This window comes from Mya arenaria, chromosome 6 (genome assembly GCF_026914265.1).
Source record: "Mya arenaria isolate MELC-2E11 chromosome 6, ASM2691426v1".
Classification (NCBI taxonomy): Eukaryota; Metazoa; Mollusca; class Bivalvia; order Myida; family Myidae; genus Mya; species Mya arenaria.
In genome coordinates this window covers 20,751,287-20,776,493 of record NC_069127.1, presented here as the reverse complement: position 1 = coordinate 20,776,493, position 25,207 = coordinate 20,751,287, and the positions used below count along the sequence as shown (strand labels likewise).

At 33.3% G+C, this 25,207-nt stretch overlaps 1 protein-coding gene across 7 annotated transcripts in view; it reads right to left on the bottom strand.

Annotated features, from left to right (window-relative positions):
• Positions 1-1,549: 1,549 nt before the first annotated feature.
• LOC128238192 (uncharacterized) overlaps positions 1,550-25,207 on the bottom strand; it is a 33,986-nt gene continuing 10,328 nt past the window's right edge. For 5 of the 7 annotated variants that reach the window (XM_052953815.1, XM_052953817.1, XM_052953818.1 and 2 more), the window contains 45 exons: positions 24,649-24,822; positions 24,263-24,447; positions 23,910-24,065; positions 23,514-23,652; positions 22,935-23,057; positions 22,569-22,693; positions 21,150-21,455; positions 20,589-20,799; positions 20,061-20,317; positions 19,523-19,736; positions 19,132-19,374; positions 18,349-18,498; positions 17,562-17,756; positions 17,035-17,286; positions 16,470-16,668; positions 16,057-16,226; positions 15,618-15,779; positions 15,150-15,272; positions 14,755-14,892; positions 13,831-13,944; positions 13,323-13,436; positions 12,788-13,048; positions 12,339-12,464; positions 11,892-12,017; positions 11,496-11,621; positions 11,043-11,174; positions 10,685-10,762; positions 10,155-10,319; positions 9,773-9,898; positions 9,230-9,355; positions 8,919-9,047; positions 8,449-8,571; positions 7,835-8,095; positions 7,329-7,438; positions 7,009-7,045; positions 6,310-6,588; positions 6,077-6,115; positions 5,632-5,744; positions 5,326-5,387; positions 4,871-5,025; positions 4,109-4,214; positions 3,951-3,967; positions 2,971-3,097; positions 2,365-2,420; positions 1,550-2,194 (listed from right to left, as the gene is read on the bottom strand). In XM_052953815.1, the coding sequence (XP_052809775.1) occupies positions 2,154-2,194; positions 2,365-2,420; positions 2,971-3,097; positions 3,951-3,967; positions 4,109-4,214; positions 4,871-5,025; positions 5,326-5,387; positions 5,632-5,744; positions 6,077-6,115; positions 6,310-6,588; positions 7,009-7,045; positions 7,329-7,438; positions 7,835-8,095; positions 8,449-8,571; positions 8,919-9,047; positions 9,230-9,355; positions 9,773-9,898; positions 10,155-10,319; positions 10,685-10,762; positions 11,043-11,174; positions 11,496-11,621; positions 11,892-12,017; positions 12,339-12,464; positions 12,788-13,048; positions 13,323-13,436; positions 13,831-13,944; positions 14,755-14,892; positions 15,150-15,272; positions 15,618-15,779; positions 16,057-16,226; positions 16,470-16,668; positions 17,035-17,286; positions 17,562-17,756; positions 18,349-18,498; positions 19,132-19,374; positions 19,523-19,736; positions 20,061-20,317; positions 20,589-20,799; positions 21,150-21,455; positions 22,569-22,693; positions 22,935-23,057; positions 23,514-23,652; positions 23,910-24,065; positions 24,263-24,447; positions 24,649-24,822 (6,671 nt within the window). In that variant the 3' untranslated portion in view covers positions 1,550-2,153. Of the gene's footprint in view, positions 2,195-2,364; positions 2,421-2,970; positions 3,098-3,950; positions 3,968-4,108; positions 4,215-4,870; positions 5,026-5,325; positions 5,388-5,631; positions 5,745-6,076; positions 6,116-6,309; positions 6,589-7,008; positions 7,046-7,328; positions 7,439-7,834; positions 8,096-8,448; positions 8,572-8,918; positions 9,048-9,229; positions 9,356-9,772; positions 9,899-10,154; positions 10,320-10,684; positions 10,763-11,042; positions 11,175-11,495; positions 11,622-11,891; positions 12,018-12,338; positions 12,465-12,787; positions 13,049-13,322; positions 13,437-13,830; positions 13,945-14,754; positions 14,893-15,149; positions 15,273-15,617; positions 15,780-16,056; positions 16,227-16,469; positions 16,669-17,034; positions 17,287-17,561; positions 17,757-18,348; positions 18,499-19,131; positions 19,375-19,522; positions 19,737-20,060; positions 20,318-20,588; positions 20,800-21,149; positions 21,456-22,568; positions 22,694-22,934; positions 23,058-23,513; positions 23,653-23,909; positions 24,066-24,262; positions 24,448-24,648; positions 24,823-25,207 lie in introns of those variants that run through there. The other 2 variants (XM_052953820.1, XR_008261650.1) reach the window with 2 other exon arrangements.

The window sequence follows — 25,207 nt, the reverse complement described above, 5'->3', positions numbered from 1 at the left end:
AAGGAAATCTTCGAAATATACTGTTTAATGACTCTAATTGTGGCCATACGCATTTGTACCTAGCCAGTTATGTAAACAGCCGAGAGAGAGAGAGAGAGAGAGTACGTTGACTTATCTACGCATATTTGCAGGGTTTTGTTCAAATTTGAGCCATTTATTTGATGAAGTCTCGAAGATTTATTTAGATGAAATGTACACTAGAATGACACATCTACGCTCTATGATGTGCTTTACACATGTGTATCAATGGAAGTGTATTTTATATATTCATTAATAAATATTGTTTTTCAATGAAAGAGACAATCGCTCATGGCTTGATATGTTTGCAGATATGGAAGCCTGAATCTCTGACTTGACAAAAGACTCTCTGTTTCCCGGGACGCGCGCTTCCGAACAGTCTGGTACGTCGCTTAAATCGTCAGAAAAGCGAACATGGTTCTGCTTTTAATACCACACAGATGAGTGCAAGAAGACGCCCATATTGGTTTTGATTTCCGCTCGATGTGCCATTTGCTACATGAAGGATCGTGAGCTGCGGGAACATTTGGAGTGTTTCAGTTCCTGTCCACACAAGCAGGACTGACTTGATCATACGTGCGATACGTCTGAGATTTCGAGAGCATTATTGTCTCCTACGTCTTACAAAAGTTTGGTATTTACTTTTCCATGGTCTCTACATGGTCGCCTGACTTCTTGATTGTTCTCAGAAGTCGGTTGTCGTAAATATCATACAGACTCTGCGTTGTCTTACGTAATAATGTTCACACTTGACACGTGTGAAAATCTGATGTGCCAAATGTTGAAGGTGCACGGTTTCCTTTAAAGACTGGTTTGAATATTTCTTGTTAACGTGAAATATTATCGGACTATGACGATTATGAAAATGTGTTTGGTTAAAATATGTATTCTCTATCTTGAGACGCTAATTAGTCAATTTTATTGTTTTGTAAATTTTATGAGCTTAGATCTTAAAATCTGTCTTGTAAATGTAGTAACATTATGTTGCAATCGAACTTGGGAATCAATTTTAATTGCACAAGTAACATTATGATGTTTGCGTTCTAAATGATGAGCTGACCTTAACCAGTTGGTTTGCAATAGAATAACGAGTTACGCTTACATGCGTGTGTCTGATGGTTAGAATTACCGTTTCGGTGTTCCATGAAAAGCTAGTAAAGTCGCCTAAAAACAGTTTTGAATTCGTGAGCAAATAAAGCGACCTGTCTTGAATATGGATATAATATTGCAAATGCAGACTAAAAGAAGTGTATGACGCGCATACAATAGTTTGTTTAAACATTTTTATTGAGAAAAAACACACCACATGTCGACACAAATGCATATACTTATACTTGGATTGGAATCATATGATTGTATTATTCTCTAGTAATATTTTAATATTTCTTTCAGTAACCTAATGCTAATTATTCAGTTAAGCATATATATATATATATATATATATATATATATATATATATATATATATATATATATATATATATATATATATATATATCAATATAAGCATTTGGTAAAATTGTAGTCTAAATCCACTTTTAGTCTTTTATTAATAACTCTGACAGACGAATGCAAAGGTATTTAACTAAAGCTGGTGAAGAAGTCACCAAACGAGCTCAATAGCGTTCCGTTTTATGCCAGTACTGTCAGCGAATCTAATAGCGTCTGACAAAATCGAATCGGACGTAGAAATATGTTCAATATATGATAACAAACCTTTGTTTAACTAAACAAAATCTGGAGATTACTACAGTCACATACAGCGACATGAAACAGACATATTTCCGAAATAAACTTGTGCAATTGTGTAAAAAAGGCAAACAAGGAAATCCCGACATTATCTCGATTAAAGTTTTCTGGCCTCATTTTTACAGCTCATGCACGATTAATAATTTAATTCACTACACGTATTGTAGACCAAAACTAAACGATAAAACCCCATAAGTTTACACTTTCAATCGTTCATTTGTGTTATCCAACTTCGCAGTTCAGTTTTTCAAATGCAGCCTTCAATACTGTTAAGGTTCAAACACGTTTACATAATTAACGAAGATTCACATTGGTCAATGCCAATTGAAGTGTATAATGTCGATTGTCCTATAGTATCAATATATACTTTTTGTAAATAAATACAACTAGTCCACACTTATGCGTGCTACTGTATAACCACCGGCATCTGAAAACAGAACAAGACAAAGACTTTTATTACATATTTGTTTACACCCTTATTTTGTGGAAACGTTAATGGATACAATATTTTAATTTAACACTGCATCGTAAGTCTACAAATATTTCGTATAAACAACGGCAATAATAAGTATCATTAAATATGTACTAGTTGATTACCGTTGTAAGTTGTTAAATCCTCACGAGACCGAGAAGTCGTGGGTTGTGGTGTGGATCTGACATACAACATTATTATACAGTTTCATTCATTGTATGGTGAAGGTAACTTGTGAAAATTTAAAATTGCTTTTACGGAATTAAACTGACGACAATATCTAATGGATTCATGAACTGAAATACTTTGCAACAGAGATATATAAGTCGCAAGGCTAAAAGAGGTTTTAATTTAGCTCACCAGTTTTCTAACAAAAGTAAATTAGTATATATAATACATCAATATTACCTTGATTACTTAAAACGCCTTTTATCAGAACATTATAGAATTAAACAAATCATCACAATAAGTAATATCATTTACTCTAAATATGTATTTGCACTTCATCAACGTAATACTCAGAATAACGCTTAGTATTTGTCCTCAGTATTTTACGTCGTAGTGATATAATCTCAATATAGAACTAAGCATATGCATGCATTTCTTCAATACAATAAGTAGAATAACGATCGACCTTTTTCCTATTATTTTTTTCACCGTAGTGTATTTCATACTGACAGAGACCATCACGGTCATTAGACTTAAGTATATGCATTTTGTCAACACCATACCTAGGATAGCGGTTGTCCTTTTTCCTGTTCATTTTGCGTCTTAGTGTAACTATGGTTACATAGGAAATCACGACAATCATTAAGAACGCAGTTCCTCCAAATACAGATCCCATGAGTATTGCCCGATCTGAAATATGTAATCAAGGTATCTGATATACAATTATGGGAATATTGTTTTCTGGTAAGCATATCATTTGAAAGGGCTTAATTGTAAAGACATAATATGTAAATTGTTTACTGTTACAATTATTCCAAGCTGTTTTGGCCTTCAAAGGTGATTAATACAATTCGTTTTACATTGAAATGCAGTTGAACTAAAGAACATAAACAAGAAATGCAAAAACATACATCTGTGTATTAAGACATGTTTTTCATATTAGTAATCAGCAACCAATATATTATCAAGTGATACCAAAATTATGTAACATCACCAGGCATTCTAAGTTAAGCACTATTGCAAAAACATAAGTTTGATATGACAAATCATACTTTAACTGTAATAAGCTATATTCAAACAGTTAAAATTAACTATGCATTTTAAACATTTAATGAAAACAACAATGATGTGATTATTCAAGAGTTTCTAACTTACACAATGATTGTATGTTATATATGGTATTTAGTGTTGATAATGTTTCCCATTTGTTGAAAACAAAGTTTTTTGAAAACCAATGTCCTCAAGTTTATAACAATGTCCAACATTGTAATGCAATGAAAGAAGGAAACAATTACACACTCAGATACAATGGTAAATAAGTCTAGGCGATGCTTGTCTCAGACATCAGAAAAGCATCGTGGAGTCCATTTAACCTGTGTCTTGGGTCATAGACTGAAATAGCAACTTTTCGATGCGAACTTAGCAACGTTTATGATGATTTCATAACCAATGGCTGCCACATAAATTGCCACTAACTACTTCACTGCGTTACTTTTTCAACCGTTTGAAATACCTTTTAAAGCTCTAAAAATTTAAGTATTACCGTTTCGATTATTCTCGCTGAAATGTATAAAGAAAAACATCAAAATAAAAGTACAACAAGCTGCAATTATCAAGGCTTTAAAAATGTTCGTGTTGTGATAAACGTATCAGTTTTGAAATCAAAATGGCTTTTTTCATTCTCTCTTTAACAGTTTTTACCAGCATTTGACGCGATCCTCCTCAACGCAACATTTGTAGCCCATGTCACAATTCCCGAACATATTTTGGTAAAACTGGCATTTATCGTCTGTATAGACCGATGACTCTGAAAATATATGGAATTGTAGTTATAAGCTAATAACAGAAAAGTTATTCATGTCTTATAAGACAATAGGTAGGCTATATCAACTCGTTTATTTGTGTTTTCTGTGCATAAAAAACAAATATAACAATAATAGTATAAATTCCAAGTCTGACCAAACAAACGTTACGCATTTAAACAATTATAGGGATTGGGTCGCGCGTTTTGCCAACAACAGAACAGGTTCGTTCAAAAACGTAAATTTAAATACCAAGCAAAGCGTGAAGCTTTATCTGTAAAAATATATTTCTTCAAGCGACAGAACAATTTAATATTTGGTATCAGTATGTTCAAATCATTTTCTATAACAAAAAACCAGCTTAAATACTTAATTAAACAACCTAACTCATTGCTTTAAAACCCCTTACTTAAAAGTGCGTGTTATACAAATAAAACATTCACACGGAACATTTAATATGCGTCCTTGGACGCTAATCGGAATTTTGAACTTTTTTATTGAACTACCATAGTGAAACCAAGCCTTAAATTTACTTTGAATAAGAGTCACAATTCTCAGCGGTTTTCTGAAGATCATGTTCATTTATCTATTTAAATACACATTTATAAACGCACTGTAAAATTGGCAAATTAAATCAAAATTTGACATTAGGGCGTACTACCTGCAGATACATGCACCATATCGCCATCAAATTCTAAAGTATCTCCCCGTGCCAGTTGCAAAAATGCATTTGCAGCTTCACTTTGTAATTTATCCTCTTCTTCAAATGTTGCGTTCATGCAAACGGTATAATTCACATAAAGACGTCCTCTTTTCCTGAAAGATATTACCAGAGATATGGCAGTTCACTATATATATATATTGGCTTACTAAGTGATATCTTCACATATTATCGTGAACAGGTGGATTTATTAAAAAAAATGATTTTTACTCTCCAATCAAATATTTATGCGAAAAGCTACAGAAACAAGCTCAGTAGCAAAAAGTTTAAACATAACCCCGGTTTAAAAATAACCCAACCTAATTACCTAACCCAATAAATAATTTAACTTGATGTACGATGTATAAATATATGGAAACAGTTTTATTAAAGCCTACAAAATTATGGTTACCAACCTGATATCACAAATCTTTATTTCGACAGGAAAGTTGGTATATCTCTTCATGTATGAAAGAAGCTGAAAATAATATATATTGCTGTCACATGTAGCATGCCCTTAAGCAGAGTTTACGTTATGTTTCGCCATTCAGCAATATATTTACAGTGATAGGTTTATGTATTATTTCGTAGATTTTTCACATTTTCAATATATCAGAGAAAATTAAACACTGGTATTAAAACGAGGCATTGCGTTTAAAAAAAAACTATTACTACCAATCGCCAAACAATGTTTAATCTTAATCACCAATCATTAAACTCACAGAATCTGTTAGTTTTCTTGCAGTTTGTCTGTATGTAGAACCGATATCCAGATTAACAGTCTCGTCAAAAGTAATATTGAGCATTGTTGTTAATGTGACAGCAACCGTGCAATCTGAAAAGGAAAATGCGCCTGAGTGTATCAAAAATAAATTCTTGGAAAGTACAAATTATATGGTAAGTATAAAAACAGGCTCAGTTTGATTGAATCTGTTCCATTGGCATAAATGGTAAGTGCTATTTTGTCAACGCTCTCTTGCACACAGTTGAGTAGTAGTGTTCGAATTTATAAAAATATCCATATATACATAAAGCATTTGTTGAGGAGTATATTATGAACACACGTACCGCGAGTTAACACTATATCTTTAGTAGGAAAAGTGTGTTTAAATGTTTAAATGTAATTAAAAATAATTTCTAGTTAAAGGAAATCATTATTAAACGTACCTGTGACATTTTGATTACAATCTACATCAAAGCTAGTATCTGAAAAAAATATTAAGCTGAAATTTAGAATGTATTTAAAAACGATCTGCTGTGGTATTAAACATTCTCATTTATATATGTACATTCTTCTTTAGTCATTATAAGGACAAACGTATTATCATGTGCATACGTTACTACAGTTAATCATATAATACACGTGTATCTGCATCTATGATAGTAAAATGTTGAAATACCTTTGACGCAATTGTTGAATAAGTCTAACTTATAGCCTCGTTTGCAGTCGCATGAGAAGTTACCCTCTGTATTGTGGCAACCTTTCAGTGGATCGTTTCCACATATTGTTTGAACTTTACATTCGTTGACATCAACGTTGCATGAAATTCCATCCCAGAACTTGTTACAAAAGCAAGTTCCATCCTTTTCGTCACAGGACTGATTGCTATCAGCACTGTTTGTTGTGTTGCATTCACATATATTTGCACAATTGAGGCCGTATGTATTATTGATGCACCCTGCACATAATTGTATAAGAGTATTCGTAAAGACACATGAAATTTATCGACTTTTTATAGCTATAAAACTTATTCAAGTTCCATATATATATTTTTTAGAAATAAATGTGAAAAGTTTCAGAGTGAAATCAGTGTACAAAAATATGATAAACAAGTTAAATAGATTTGCGCAAATAGTTTAGTAAGTTCAGAGTAAGTGGGGAAATATTTTGCTGAATAATTCGACAGAGGATAACGTCATTAGCAAGTTAAATATTACATAAACATCCGTTAATCTAAACCAGATATCATGCATTACACAGTGTTTACATTGACGGAATACATATTAATACAGGTCGTCAAAAGTTATTATATGAGCAAATAAAACAATGAAAGAGTATAAGCATGAACATATAACCTGAAAAAGTAATATATGCTTACGGTCGCATGTTTCCGACTCTGTTTTACGATGAAAACCCTATAATATGGATAAAATGGCCGTTTACACCGATATCAGAAATGTTCTAGTATACAGGTTTTAAAGCATGCATCCAGAAAAGTACTTTTTTCTTTCCATATTGTGTTACAAAGAATTAAATAGAATAAAATCAGCAGTTGTTATGCTAAATGCAATGGTCATGGTTAAAATTAATGGTAACTTGTAGTCTATGTCTTATGTAAGGAAACATGAAGAATCAATTAGTCAACTATTTATGTACAGCTATTAATTTTAATCCATTATATAATAAAATTCATGGTACCTTTTTGCAATTACATTGCCCATCAATATGATCACACGAAAACTGCTTCTCGTCTTCAAAGCATTCACAACGTCGACGACATGCCTCACCGAAATAATTTCGATCACATTCTAATTCGAATTAACACCCATATATTTAAAAATTCATTTTTAAACATTTAAAAAAACATTAAGTCTGTTTATAATGTATATAATTATAATTTTCATTATAAATACCAATGTTGGTGGTAGAGGCAATATTTTGGTAGTTAACCTTTTGTTAGAATGCATTTATCAGGAAATTATAAAGCATGCGTAGTCTAGTTTTATTGTTTTGTTACGCAATGATCGTTCTTTAAGAGATTACCGGGCCTTTCATTCATATATGGGTGACTAGCGGGCTTGTCCCTTGAGTTTGTTGAATTGAAAGGACGAAGAAATACACAACAAATGGTACCAAAAATAAAGTCCGCTTAAACGGAAACTCAAGTACAAAGGTGTTGAACATAAACATAAAATTGTACTTACTTGCGCATATTCCGCCACCGGTTTTCTGGTACCCCGTGTGACAATCGCATAAAAAACCTCCGTCTTTATTTCTACATGAAGAATTTTCTGAACATGTGTGCGTACCGAGATTACATTCGTCAACGTCTTTCGAACAATCGTCACCGGTCCATCCTTGTTTGCACGTACAAGATCCAGCAGCGTTCTCACAAGTGAATGTGTTTTCGGCTTTACAGTTGCAAGTTGAATTGCAGTTTACACCAAAAGTGCCTTTTTCACACGCTTTTGGATAACATAATAACATAATTATTTAGTTCAAAGTATGCTCAATCATTGTATTTGAATTAATAATAAATCGTGTTTAGGTGTTATGAATCACTGTTCATTATGTTTTTTCGAGAACGTGAGTAAGCATGGTGCTGGTGAGGCGAACTCTTTTATATTAAACTTTATGAATGTCGACAAGATCTTAAAATACGTTAGTTTTTACAAAATATTTTTTTTAACAACAAACATGAACAAATAACAAAAAACACATGTTCATACACAGACAATTGTAATAACGTATCGTTAATAATTGATATAATTGAAGTACTTGTACCATAAATCAAAATAATGTCATTACAATTACACACCTTCACATGATCTCCCATCGTTTGAAAGGTAGAATCCATCTTCACACAGACATTCATATCCTCCTGGGTTATCTTGGCATGTGTGAGCACAGTAACCATTTTCGTCATCGCACTCGTTCACATCTGTCAATTATAATGGTTATTTAAATGTAGCAATGCGTTTTTAACATGCTTCAAACAAAGGATATCCGGTATTCTGTTGTTTTATTATGTATCCCATTAAGCTGAAAACATATTCAGAAAAAAGACATATTTAAAGAATTTTGTGAATTTCATTTTCATAACAAACCCGCGTTAATTATAGTAAAATATTGTCAACTTTTCAAAGATACATTCATTGCGACATGTTTCAGCTTATATAAGTCAAATATGGCAGACCTACAGCTTGTTAAGGCTTACAATAGTATTTATATTACCATGACTACTATAAATATTGACATGCATATTTTACTTCGAAAATGTATTCATACTTATGCAAGCATTAGTTGCTATCTGTACATATCCTCTCTTACAAATACATTTTGTTATGTCGGCATTTCGTGTACAGATTGAATTTTCCGGACAGTTTTCAGCATCAGCAGAATCACATTCTATCTCGGCTGAAATTAAATAGGGATATGATTGTTTATGGTCATCAAATTGTATTTCCAACTTTAAAAAAAAAAAAAAATCTAAAATAATATAGTTTGAATCAAGTCTAACATATAACTTAAAAATTGCAAACACGAACATACTCACATGTATGATGTTAACTAAACAGTACCTGCTAAATATTATTTACCTAGACAAGAATGCCGGTCAGTTAGATCAAGCACTAGCCCTTCTTTACACGTGCATATATATCCTCCCTGAGTGTTTTGGCAATTTTGGTCACATTGGTGATATCCTGATTGGCATTCATCGACATCTGAAGAGTATAAAATTTACAAAATCACCTACGAGCATAAATTATTAACACTAACATAAATGTCTAGCCTAATCATTATAATGATTACTGTGTATTCTAGTTCATATGAATGTTCTCTGAAAATAAAATGTGATGAAATCAATCGCTGGTTGAGACAAAACACAAACAGAAATGACGCACTACAGTAAAGAGTTTGGCAAAATACCGTTTTGGGAAAACCTATTGACAATAAATACTGGTTCGTAGGATATGCTGAAATATTTTTCAGCAGCATAACACATATTCAAGGTGTAAACATAAGAATAACAGTTGGCAGAAATTCCATTGAAACACAAACATGGAAATTATCAAATTAACCCTCCTTACTTAAATGATGTTTTAAAAGCTATATTTACATTTTCTCCTATGTGAACGTACCTGAACACCCTCCAGTTGTAACATTTGACATATATCCTTTATAACAAGTGCATTCGTATTCACCGCCGGTATTGTGACATGCTTGTTCGCACGTATTAAGTGAAGCGTCTAGACATTCATTGATATCTGCCAAACATAACAAAAACATGTTATGAATAAAGATGCGTTTCCCGCTCTTTAGTATCATTTCAATTTGTACGGGCCAAGTGTCGTAAATTTAAAAATGCTGAAGTGTTTGATATTAATGTGAATGACCTCCAAATAGAAGATTTGGTTTCGAACGAAAACCACGGATATCGAAAACAATTAAACACGGTACACAATGGAAACAACTTTCATTCGTATTTCAATAAATGAATTTTAGTACAACTCCTCGACTGACCTTCGCATCTGTCCTCTGTCCTAACAAACCCAGAGTGACACTGACAAAGAAAGCTGCCAAGCGTGTTTACACACTCAACGTTTGTGGGACACAAGTCTTCATTGTCACATTCGTCGAGGTCAATGTCACACTGATCACCAGTCCAACCTTCACTGCAGTTACAACCTACAATTTACGACAAAAACATGTATGGCATTGATATTGTAAAACCGAAATAAAAACTAACAAACTTAACAATCCAAATAAGAAGTGTTAATAACAGAAGTATATGTTTGCTGCTAGCATATACGTGCCATGAATGATTTTATAAAAAGATTCATTTGTTTTTATGTTCTAACCATCATGACTTTTTGTAGGAAACAAAAAGGTAAAGCCAGGAAAGCTCGGTTAAAAAGCGGTCATTATATGTTCAACATGATAACAAAGCTTCCTACTATGTGTCATTGTTTGAATCTAAAAGTAATGGTTTTATAGGTATTGAACGAGCGGAAGAGTTTTCAATTTTGAATAAATTCGATTGCTAAACCAGCCTTGTGTGTTGTCGCATGTTCCATATAAACAGCTGCAAGTTTGCTCACACTTATTTCCAAAGTGGTATTGATCACATTCTGTAAAATATAACCATGATACAAGTAAACGTAAATGAGGAGTTCACATAAATCTTAACAGTCTAATTAAGTGAGTATGATGCTCATGTAACGCAGAAAACAGGCACATGTACAAAATTTAAAATTTGAAGTGGACAGTGCTGCAGTTATATATAGCATTATCTGAAATCATACGATAACGGTCTCGCATTTAGCGTTCAAAATACATCTTGTTTACGCACGTCTCAAATGTGAAATATCACGAACAAATTATATAAAATCTTAAAACAAGCACTCTTACCGTCACACTGCCGACCATCATGGGAGAGTTTGAATCCTGGTGTACACTTACAATTATACGACCCCGGAACGTTAATGCAATTCTCTTTTGGCTGACATTCGTTTAAAGTCTCGTTATCGCATTCGTTTATATCTGAAAGTTTTCATAAAACTTGCATTTTAAGTAGGTTAACAGTTTGATGCTGAATAATATATCCAGGAGACCTGAAACATAATCCTTTTGGTAAGAACTTAGCATTGGTTTATTTAAGCTTTTTCGTACTAATAGTGAGTGAAGCACCGCCGCTAACAACGGATAAAATGACGTTGTCTTCCATAAGCTGTATTCACCATGATCTCGATAAACAAGGAATTAGTAAACGAAACTAAAAAAAAAAAACGCACATGTTTTGCATTAAATAGGCTTTTTAACAACACGTTTTAAATAATTGTATTATGGTAAGTTTAAATTTACCTTTACATGTTTGTAAGTCTTCATCAATGTAAAAGCCAAAGTTACATTTACATTCAGCTTTTCTTTCCTCAACGACACAATAATGAGAGCAGTTTAGATTACTTAATTGTAAGCATGGGTTCTGAACTGAAATGGAAATTATTGACACAACAATAAAATGCATTGGTTATCAATGAATCGTTTTCGCATTATCAGATCAAGAGTATATGCATGTTTTTGATAATGTTGGAAAACAAGATATCAATGAAACATTTGGTTAAATTCAATGCACAGACATCAAGAATCTAGTAAAAAGTAAAAGACGTCCCAAAGCAGACGAAAACAACACACAAAAAATCGTGTTATTGTACTATCGATAAGAAGCCTTATTAAAACCATTGTGTATGAGTCCCTTACCTTCCAGGCATGATTTTCGGTCTTCGGCTAAGGTATAACCATAATAACAATAGCAGTTGAAACGCCCAGGAAAATTTTCACACATCTGTTGGCATCCGCTAATTCCGTGATTACATTCATCGACGTCTAAAGAAGAAAAACTATCATAAATCCATATTGAACAGCATATTGATACTAGGTTTTAATTATTAAATTTATCACTTGCATAAGAATATTCGATTCTACACAGATATCAAACTATGTCGCATATTTAATACTACATAAATCTTAATGTTTTTTTTTTTCATTTCAAACACTTATATTCAACTCTCTTCGCTGAACAGATGTCGGAGGGCATTTCGGTTCACATATCTTCAGCAAACACTACCAATACAACATCAAAAACATATTTTTTAAACGAATGTGTAATATTTTTAGCATTTTTCCCGTGCCCAAAATGAAACATACCTTTACAGTCTTTTTCCGACCGAACGAATCCTTCCATGCATTCACATGTATAACCACCCTCAGTATTGCTGCATAGCATATTTTGTCCGCATCCGTTAAGTAAAGGATTTGTGCACTCATCTACGTCTGAAATATTTCATTTACACAAGTGTATGTGGCGAATTGACATAATTACAGTTATAACTATGCAGCTAACGTCTTGTTACGTAAATATTCTTAACGATTGCCTATACTATCTTCTGGAATAACCAATAAAAGGCAACCCCGCCTCGCATAGCGTAAACTTATATCTGATAAAATAACAATCAAATGATCAAATAACTTCTCAGTGGACATTTTGAAAATCACGTTCTACTTTTACACGATGAAATTAATTAAAAAAGACAAAATGTCAACACTAACGATTGATTATAGATGTGTCAGACATATTTTTATATATTCAATGATACCTTCACAATGGCTACTCCCACTATCTTTGTATCCAATTAAACATTCGCATAGAAACGATCCTGGAATATTGACACATGTCTGGTAGGCATCAGAACATGGAGAAATGTGACTTTCGCACTCATTGACATCAAAATCACACCTTTCTCCTTGCCAGCCGTTTTCACAGACGCAACCCTTCACTTGATGACATTCTTTCGTGCCGAGAGATGAACAGTTGCATATGTCTTCACAATTTGTTCCAAAGTATGGAGAAGCACATTCTGCAATATAATTCTCGTGTTCTCAGGGTTCGTAATATATACCAAGTTCATTTGAATGACTTGTAGGTGTAATACTGTCAACGTCTCCTTGAACCAGCTTAAAGGAGGTTTTCTGTTTTCCTTATTGGGTAAGTTACGTTAAAAGATCCCGAAGGATCCGAAAACTAATGACTACTCTGTGGACAAGATTCCTCATTTGTAACAATTAACAAGACATGTATTGCTGTTTTATTAAACAAGCCATTAATAATTAATCTCAAAATTTTCGCAATACCTTTACATTCTTTCAGTCCTTGTAATCTGTATCCAGCAAAACATCTGCATGAATACGACCCGATAGAGTTTGTGCAATCTTGGGGACAAACATTCCTTTTGCACTCATCAATATCTGAAATAAGATTTGACCAAACTAAGATTTTAAGTTCATTTATTCAATAAGTTTGTATTAAACAAATACATTAAACTAATACACTAACAAAGGTACATATACAGATCTTAAAAACTTAAGTTGTTGAGCAATTTCGTTAACATTGAAAGAAATCATGTCAACAATTTAGTGTTCGTTGCCATTGTGTAGGGTAGATTTTATCATACTTGAGAAGAAAGCTGGAATTGTTGTTGACCGGTTTTGATATCAGGTAGTTTTGAAATAAGAAACGTTCAAACCTTCTTCAACCTGCTATTTATTTTATTATTCGTAAATATAATTAAATATACTGGCAAGCACACAAAGTGCTGCTTAAATAAAGTGTTTCGTTAATGTGAGCATCCCCATTAATTACCTGTACAAGTCTTCGAATCTTTGTCTAGCTCAAAACCATTTTCACAAAAGCATATCGATTCATTGTTCTTATTCGTTGTACATCCTGATGTCGCTGAGCAATCAGTACTACAATCTTTAATAAAAATACACAATTAAAATCAAGTATATTGAATAGTTATGTTTTGACTGTATTTGAGCTTGGAATAAGAGGTGATATAAACACAAAATTTAGAACATTTCCTCAAAATATTATTGATTTTTCTCTAATGAATAAGGTTATCTTAAGATTTTTTATTCTTGATGGAAATGTTGAAAGAAAGGGAACTATTTTAAAATTCTTGAATTCGTATCCATACATTTAAAGGAAAGCTACCTGTAAATAATTGTAAACAAATATTTTCAATGGTAAAGTTTGGTTGTTTAGGTATAAACATTTTGTTAATTGAAGTGGATACTTTGGGAAATGAAAGGTTAATAATTACTTCATGAATGCATATAAGTTCAGTATAATACGATTATTCCTTTAATATTAGGTAAGGCAATACTAACAAAACAACAACTGAGCACAAAAAGCTATTCTGTTTAATAGAAAATTTAGTTTATCAATTACATCAATGCTTATCTTTAAATTTAGTCGGATTCTTATGAGTATTAATAAAGTATTTTTAATTTGCTAATGAAGACTTATTATCTTTGTAAAACGAAAGTAGCTCATTTACATCCATACCATCATGGTTCAAACTGTTAAGCATGCGTATCGCTTAGAAGCGCTCGGCGTCTGAGAACGTTTTAAGCTAAGACGGTCAGTGCCTCTGAACAAAACACCAGTACTGGGTTTTTACCCAGTAAATGAAGTCGAAAGTAAAGTGAATTAGTATAAGCTTTCAGCTTACTTAACACTAGAGCTAAAGAAGTAAAAATAAACAAGAAAGTAGCCACTTGCCATTGTTGCTTATCTTTTCACATTCAGTCCTCGTATAGTCTAATTTATATCCGGTATGGCATTTGCATTGAAACTCTCCGATTGTGTTTTCGCAAATGTGGGAGCAGTTGTGGGTAGCTTCATCGCATTCATTGATGTCTTGAAAACATTTCTTATCGTTTATAAAAAATACTGACAATACTTAAACATACGATTTATAAACGGAATTCCGTACCTTCGATAATTTGCAATACATACACATTGTGCTTTTATTGACGATGAGTTTGAGGACGCTTAACACATACATACATAAATACTATGTTTCGTTAAAGTAAGAAACAATAATCGTGACTGAAGATGTATAAATTTTCTTAAAAAAAAACGTGACGACTCATGTAGAAAAGTGCTGAACATACCGACACATTTTGTCAAGTCAGACGATTCGAGTCTATATCCACTTTTGCAAGAACATATGAAGGATCCTTCTGCATTGGTACAAATTTGTACACATGAATTTGTGTCCGCACACTCATCAATATCTGAAAAGAACAAGAGGCCTACATGAATTTGTGTACGCGCAATCATTGACATATGAAATAACAAGATGAAACACATCATCGTCCGGTCCTTTTGCAGCCTAACCCTTTTAATTGAGACATTTATGCGTATTAAATTATCTAAAACCTAATTATTCTGCAGACAAAAAACGAGGTCTGCAAGTTAACATAGTACCATACTCATGTCGTCCGTTTGTAAACAAAGACAAATTTAACAGCTAACAAACAGTAATTGATTTCATTGACAGACAAGCTAACACTATATATTTCTTTGCTGTATTTATTCTAATTGAAAATGTGTGATACACATATACACTATACTTTTACCTTGACACCTCGCACCATCATCGATAAACCCATCCGGACATCTTGAGCAGGTAAATCCCGGTTCGTCCTCAAGGTGAAATTCTGCAGGTACATCAGAACAGCTTCGTCCAATTGAACATGGTTGTCCAACGCATCCGTCAATATCTAACTCACAGTCAAGTCCTGTTAAAAATATGAGACCTTTGTTCAATGTTGAAATGGTATTTAATCTAATTCTTTAAGTTGAGGTCATGTCTCCTATGTGAATTGTCTGTAAAGCCTTTAACAGGGTCTTGGTTTTTCGATTTGGCTACTGGTTTTGGTACGACAGTCACAAAGGAACCTTCACTACAACATATATCGGACATAGATGTGGAGGGTGTTATGTACAAAATATTATTGTCTTTATAAACGAGATCATCGTTACTAAACATATCATCTTATTATTCATTTCTTTCACCTGTATATTGTTCATTACAAAGGCACTTATTGTATTGAAACAACAGCGTCTGACTGCCCTGCATCTCCGTTTCGTTAATACAATGACCATGTCCACTACAACCGGTACATACTGTTATAGGGATGTTTGCAACGGGAGATATACCACCGTCTTCGGCCTTTACAATAAGACTGAAATGAAATAAATAAATTGTGCAAATGAAATGTTTAATAGCTTATTTTTAAATGATAAAAATCATGTACATCTTCAATCAATCGATTTATTCAATTTTTTTATTAACCGATAACACAAGTATAAATGTTATTTACAAAAGTATGACAACACACGACTGTGTGACAAGAAAATATCACTAAATTGATATTCCATGTAAATTAAGTTCCATCAATTTGACACATGGAAAAAAGTTTTCTTACCGTAGAATTTCATCAGGCAGCCCGGGTATATGCTTATATCTAAGAATTCCTGTTGTTTGATTTACAAATACCGAGTTTTTCATGGATCCTAACACTTCGATATCTGTAACATCACTGCCAAATTGCAATTGACACTCCGCTTCCTCTCCAATCCAAACGTTCAGTCGACCACATGTCACCAGTTTTGGAACGCTCCTGTCTGTTATTATATGAAACTCTACAGAAACAAGCTTAGCAGCCGCAAATTTTGTATTGGAAAGGTATGACACAGTTTTAGTTTGTTCATTGTTGATTTTATTGAAGTCCTACTATTTCGGTCCTTCATTTTGTCTCTTTACTTATTGAGATATTCATGAAGTTTTGATTGTAATATTAATACACCTGAGACGAAACACTTGCAAGAGGCCGTCAATAACTGAAATTGATCTTCCTCTTATGAAAAGAAAGCAGGGAACTGATTTATTACACTTACATTATTCATTAGTTCAAATATTCTATACGCAATTTTTCTTAAAATTAGTGTATAACTGGATATTGGGAAAGACCGATAAATCGTACTCCTTACTTATTTCAGTGATCGCTTCTTTTGCATCGATAGTTGTCTCATGTGTTTGCTTTGAAATGTCTTCATTTTCTGTAAACACTTGATCAAATATACAGGCGAGGTCCTGATCTCCGCCACATGTCTCGCTTGCTGCCTTTATAATTTCCACTGGAACTGAGTCAAGGAAGCGAGGGATAAAGGAGCTGTTGTGGTAATTACTGTGGTTCTTCTTGTCACTATACCGGAATGCGGAGTTCAAACCATCAATTTCCCCTGGGAATTTAGAATAGATATTGTTAACGATTTCGCATTCATCAAATAGGTCACTAAGAATATCTTTCAGTTTGCCTGAGCGCTATTTCATCTATCTAAAGACAGTAACTTAGTAATACATCGTAAAATAAATTGACATCCATTTACTTTTTATGAATACTGTGTACAACAATGGCTCGCAATGCGTCTACGCAAAGACGTTTTAATATTTCTATAGCAGAAAACGTGGGCTCTGCTTTAAGTACTGTCACAAAAACTTAAATGTATTCTCTTACACATTTGGCCATAATGAAATATTTCAGATTCGCTGATATTGCTGTTAAAAATCTGCTCGCCAGGAGTTATAAAGTCGTTGTCCGGATCTTCATCAAAATTTCCCAACAATCCTCGCACTTTCCCTTTTAACGATGCGTTGACGGTTGTTTTAAGTGTCAGCATCCCATTGCCAGTAAATATACTCAGAGATACTCCTGAGAATTTAAAGCATTATGAATATGAATTGAACAATTTAACTCTTTCCACAAACAAAAACATATAGGATTTCATATTTAATAAATACAGACTACGTTCGAGGACTTCATATTTTATAAAATACAGACTATGTTTGATATTTTATATTGATTTATTAAGTACATCAACTGAGCTTAAATACAGTTTTCACATTTTTTAAATTTTCGACTGCGATTTAAAACAGCGCGTCATGAAACATGCTGCATTATTTACTACCAATATTTAAATCATTAGCTTATACTTTGACATCCTTTAGTAAGACTTAATAAGAGAATCCTATAAGCGCTCTCACTGCTTGTTTGTGTTTCCTTCGAAACTCTTCTTGGGATGTATATAAAGTCAGACCCCGTTAGCTCGAACTTCCAGGGACCGGCGAAAATTCCTCGAGCCTTTATAGAAATTGGTCCTTAACATCCAGTTGAGCCATCGAGGAATTCGAGCCAAGCGAGTTCGAGCCAACGGGGTAAGACTGTATTCTAACATGAAATCAACTCTTAAAGAACCATGTTTTGTTTGATATTCAAAAACAATAAATTTTCACCAAACGGCTACCTGACTTAACAAAATCAACTTCCAGATTCGTTTTGTTTTTGCTGTCACGATGTTTTACAACGGTTAACGTATTATTTTTCGTTTGTAACGCGAAGGAATCGCGCGCTTGATCAGCAGTCCGATCAATATTGTTGACATACAATATGATGCCTGTAATAAATTAAACATACTAAAATCATATCAAATAAAGGATTCCACGATGCTGATAAAGACAGTGTGCTTCAGTTTTGAAACAAAAGTGCCACAAAGATATTAGATATATTATATATCTTTTTAGAAAGCAACTCCATAAAATGGGTTAAAACGTTAAAGCAACTGTGCACCAGATGATCAATTTGCAAGAAAAAAGAAAATTGTCGAAAACTGACATAAACTTGGTATTATTGTGTACAATGCATTGGAACTTACTAATTGAAGTACATAGTTTACAATTTATTTAAGTTTAGCAGTTGGTTCGTATTTTTCCATTAAAAATTCATTCCTTATGCGTGATTTGCTAGTCGATGTTATCACGAGATATTACCAATTTAGGTATATAGCTTTAATATACTACTCGTTTAGACTTAGCTTTCGTAGCACAGTGGATACAACACTGGATTGCAATTTTGGCGAATAATTGTTCTGAGATTTGTTACAGAAAAAAATAATTTTTGGTGCCAATCTGGTCTACAGTCCCTTTAATGTATTCGCTTCAATATTTAATTTAGATTTTGTTAAATTATTTTGTATCAAGTATAAAGAAGGTACTGGAAGGAGACTGATATTTTGCAAGTTCCTAATTACCGTTCCTTTCAGTGTTGAGCTCAACGTGTACAGAAGATCCAGAACTGTCCTTGGCAGCAAATGCTGTGTATATTGTGGCATCCGTTAAAGTGTTATTCACTGTAACAGCCCGCTCTGTTCTTGCTTGTAAATCAAAGGCGTTGCCTTCAAAGTTGTGTTTCAAGAGGGTGTATTCTCCGAGTCCATTAAAGATAAACTTCTTTCCATCCAGAGTAAGTATGTGGGGATCACCCCATGATACCGCTAAAAGTAATAAACATTTTTAAAAAGGAAAATTACACAAACGCTCACAAACGTATTCAAGAGTCGATTTAAGGTTCCAGAGGCATATTAGCAGTGTACATATTAAGAGGTCATAAAGCAATTTTTAGTATAGCAGCGTTCAGCTTACCAAAGTCAAACCAAGTGTTTCTGTAACATTCTCCAATGGGTCGTAATTCGTAGTATAACTGACAAAAACTTGATTTTGAACAGCAAACGTTCTTAGGAAGCAGGTCATGTAGTTTGTGCTGCTGTGGAGAAAGGTCGGGATGAAAAGCATACAATCCCCCGGCAAACGGAATTTCATCTGTCCATTGTCCTGAACTTCGTTCATAGCAACATACCTATAAAGTATTAAATATGTATCACATATTAAAATCTTATTCCAATCACATATCAGGTTCTGACCAGCTTAAATCGTCAATTTGTGTCCGGATACACATGTTTTTCTTTCAGTCGAGTAAGGTGCTTTAACCGACAGTTATTAAAATTATTAACACCAGTGCATTGTCTTTGGTTTACTTGCATACCATCTTGAACGATTAGGTAAGCGTCGACACAGCTGCTACCGATGCCTTCTACGTTATTTATGCCTTCACGATATCTCAATCGTTTTCTTCAAAAATATAAACCATGACGAACTCAATACTACAAAAAACGAAGTTAACCTTGCCATAAAATCCTGCCCTGAAGGATGGTAGAAGTTCTATACAAATGGTTTTGTCATTAGTTGTACTTTCGCCTCTGGCTAACGGATCTTGTTCTGCTTTCTCTAGGCTACAGGGACACTTAGGGAGTATACTCATTATTCTGTGATATTCTTCTTTCTTATGTTTGTTCCTTATAAACCAGTCTACGCAATCCATTGCAAAGTTCTGGAGTTGTCTATTTGCTGTAATCCTTTTAACGATTAATCCATTAATGCCTAAAACAAAGAAACAATATTTCGTGTTTTTGAAAGTATCATGACCATGCAAACGTTTCGGGGTTTTTATTTGTGTTTGCCAAATAACTGTAAGATGTTAACGCTATATATTAGATTTTTGCCGTGAAACCTCAAAGACAGGCTACATCTGCATCAACATATCTCTATTAATTTACCAACTTGGAACGGTTATGAGCTGCTTTGAATGCGTTAACATGCGGTTGGCATTGAAATATAAAGTCTGAATATATTTATCTATCAATATACAAACCTTTAATATTCGCATAACGATCCATTCGCAGAATTGGTGTTTCAAACGAAAACACATCTTTATAAATATACTGATTGTTTCTGATTATTCCAGTGAAAACATCGGGTTTGATTTTGGGTTGAACATTCCATAGCATTTGCCTCTGACCGTAAATGAAGATGGAATATGTCATTCGGCCGTCGGTTACAATAGCCAACTGAAAAGTGCTTGTCTAAAACAAATGGTGAGAAACATACCATATAAAGCGAAAATCTATGAGTTACATCTTTATATCGACGGACACAAACATGACGATTATAAGTATAACGCAAACTACAGTTGTATTTTTCAATGATAATTTTTAAAATACATCTCTTTCATTCGACGAGTCTCTTATTTAACGAACAACTGCATGTTTTCTGTTTTTGTGGTTACATAACACTAACTAATTTTAAAACGAGTTGGAACTGTTTATTTTGTTGATCCTGGTTTTGAATCCTACTTGCTGTTTTTTACATGGATCAATGATTTAAACCGAATGTAAGCTTTACATAATTATAGTTAAATAAATGCAAACACTACCTGTTCGTCTTCATATATCTTCTGATATGGAATCATATTCGACCAGGTTGCAATCAATGCAAACTTGATATCAAATGCATTGTTGTCACTTACAAGGGATACGCTTCTCCGCAATGTATTTACGTTTTCATTTCGACGTAAGTCACTGTTTTGTAAAATATCAATGACTCTGTATGAAACGGTTCCATTCGAAGTGTCAACATAAAATGGAGCTATAATAACCATTTCATCAAATGTATCTGGCGTTCTGGGCGGATTTGGATTATCATACGTAGTGCCAATGCTTGCATAACCGTTTGCACATATCTATGAATATAAAACACAATTGGTTAGTGCATGATTATGATTCATTTAAAGTATTACATTAAGCAACATTTGGTGTTGTTTATTTTTAGATATAAACATATTATTATGTATGGTATATGACCGTAATAATATAACGCTATTGCAAACATTCTCATTAGTTAGATTGTTTCAGTTTTATTTGCATTTTTAATTAAATAAAAAAGAAACGTACAGTTATACATACATCTGTGCATGATAGTTACATTCAATCATAATCAATAAATAAGAAAAGTGCCCTGCAGCAGGTCTGACTCTTACACTAATATATCCATAATAAATATATTATGAATGGTATTAATATGAGTTACGCTGAACAAATGCCTATGTATTTAGGAAATCACTATTTTCTTTAAAACACCATGTTTGCATTATTTTTCTCACGCCTTCAATGTTAAAGTGAAGTATTTTATCAGTAGCATATCGATTATTGAGATATGACGAAAGTTCAAAACATTTTTGACCAAGCTATCATAGTCAATCGTGGTTAATTGTTTGAGGATTGTACAGATATGTTCAATTTAATTGTCTAATTGCCTTTAAACCTAAAATAAGTATTATGGCAATAACTGTATCGATAATAACAAGATGACTACGAACAATATTCACATGTAAAACAGACTTATTTTTATGTTCATAACGAGCAATAATTTATATTAAGGATCACTTTCGGGTAATGAACATTTTTGTCGGATGGCTATGAACACCTACGTGAAATATTGTCAGTTACACTGACCAAGTTTGAGATATGTCGAAAAACATAAATCATTTTTTAATTAACTTTTAAAACATTTTTGTATCAAGAGTCATGTATAGTTACTCTCCGTAGTTTTCTGATGGCCTAAATTCAAATAAAATATTGCTAAAGCACTTGAAACGAACGGCGACGAGGACGCCGACGCCAACGACAGGATTATTTGAATAGCCATCATTGGTCAATGATATATACAATATAAATGCTAATGGTCAACTACTGGTGCTTTAAAATGTAAAACATGACAATGACATAAGTGTATATCATGGCATTGCAAATTGTACTTTGCTTTAAAAAGATATATGCATCCAAATTGTACTCACATACAGAGTGTCATATAATTTATCTCCAACAGGTAAACCCGGTTCAAAGCGTATTTCCTTGCTACAGCGTTGGTCATGTTCAAGAATAGTGTCGTTCGAGTCGAGACCAGAGGGCAAAAGAGGCACTTAAATAAACATATGCTTTAAACATGGTTAGTATACACTTATCCGTACATCATTGTGACATAGAATATGTTTGTTTGTTTAGTTTCAGATTGTTATATATTTCACAGTGTGTGCATCAAAAGCTGTTTTACAAGAGTGGAGTAGCCACGAGAGAAATATTGACACTTTGTGTTGACGAGGCATATGAAAAAATGATTATTACGAAATAAAAGCAACTTAAGAATACATAAAGTTACATACTTGAATTACATGTATGTGATTCATGGTCGTAGAATCCAGTCTTGCAAGAACAGTAATTGTTTATACATTGCGACCCACTTGTGAAACAATCACGGCTAGATGTACAGTTCTTCACGTCACCTGCTGTAAGATTTAATCAGGATCAAACTCAGACCCGTTTTGGATTAGGTTTTGAAAACCAATAACCATATAGCAGTTGAAACCCAATGATATAAAAATTAAAAATTGAAAAGGATAGTGTTTAAATGAAAAAGGACCAAGACAAATCAAACATAAAACGAGAAGCCAAACACGAAACACATGACGCATCAAACATTCCACAAATATCAACCTATCGACATCGCTAATATTTTGGGAACTTGCCATTAAACTCAGTTAAACTTGACCAATGATTTCAACCGGTTTTAGATATACATAAATTAACTCAACATCTCTTAAATCATTACGCAACAGATAACTATCAAATGCAAACAGAATTACAAAATACGGAATATTTAAAGCATGTATGCTTGTAAATTTTGCGTCAAATATAATAATAATTCAATACAAATTTTAAAAATCATTAGCCTGTTTCTTTACCTGCACAACCTATAAGATCAAACCGCATTGATATGTGATTGTTCCAATCAATCGGATGTATACGGACACATAAGGCCAAGAACTCATGATCCAGATAGTTTGTTACTATTGTCTCAGTATCCGTATTTCCTTGGAAAATCTGTAAAGCAATACATATACAAAAACGTTATACCTGTTATAGGATATATAGTCTCTGTTAATTCATGTTAAAATACATTGCTCTCGAATCCATTTCCTGAATAACAACCAGATATTGAGTCATTTTCGACTCAAATATTGATCTTTTGTGCGAGGGGTGTATGTCTATAAAACCATTAGACCTCCTGATGTACCTTTTTGATACTTTATACATGCCTATAAATTTCAACTTTTGATAATTGTAAAGCCTGGCTGTACCTTTTCCGATCCATTTGGTGAGACAACTTCAGCAAAGTGTGTACAGTCGCTGCTGAAGTACACTTTGTATGACTTTACGTATTGGTTAAATCCATCGGTTGTATCCCTTCCTTGAGTCAGTACAGCACGAATGAGACTCGATTCGTCTAACTCAACCTGTCAAGTAGTTTCAATGGTAAAATGTTTATAAAAACAATTATAAAAAGCATGAAGAGTCAAGAAACAATCGACTTAAATAATAAGTCACATATACCTTTATATGTACCTGTAAACAGTTATAATAAAAAACTAAATACGCCCGAGTAAATGTGACTATACCGATTCTGATAATCCGTAATATTTCTATAAAATACCTGTATATATTGGGAAATGTCAGAAACAAGAGCAGACCAGGCGCCACTAAGATAAGATACATCCGGTAATATGACAAACGGTGTATTAAGTCTTCCTCTATTAGCCCCATGGTTATACGCATAAATTGAAGAAGCCGATAGCTGGCTATCAGACACATCTGATACTAAGTAATTAGTACATGATTCTGAAAGCAATATAAGCGAATAATTTATTAAATCAATTAAAAAATAATATTAAACCCTTCATTCACAACAAACTATAGAACATTCATTACACCAGAAGAAAATAGACCAATATTGTGAACCTAGCAACGTAGAAATAAGTACAAGATCTAATTGTTATATGGATAAATTAAAAAGAAATTGGATTATCAAACGCATTTTACCTAATTTTGTACATGCTGATTGTTCCCATAAGCCAGAAGCTAAACATCTTATTTTGGACTGGCTGGTTGTGAAACCGATGTCACACTGCACCTCTGCACTCGAGCCGTGAGTCGTATTTTCGGGGACAGGCAGTAAATATTGGCCGTGAGAGATTAAAGGCACAGATCCACAATCTGATTGTTTTTCAAATAAAGTATACAATATATATTGTATAGTATACACGTTTCGCATATTATGTTTATCAAATAACACTAGGCTGCATAAGCCGGAAGCAATGCTAACCCGAGCGATGCTTTCCCGAGTAAGGTATACACTCAATTTTATTATTTGATGCAATAAAAATAAACATATTGACTGGTAATAATGTGACTATTAAGGGAATATTTCGATATAGGACTACTCTGTTGCCATCAGGTCAGTAAACCACGTCCGTCTAGGGTACTTTTTTTAAATTTCGGTCCATCTTGATAAATAGAATTAAGATAATGGTTCAGAAAATAGACAAAACTGCTTAAAGTAGTAAAATGGGACGTCAGAAGCTGCACCTGAGTCGAACGT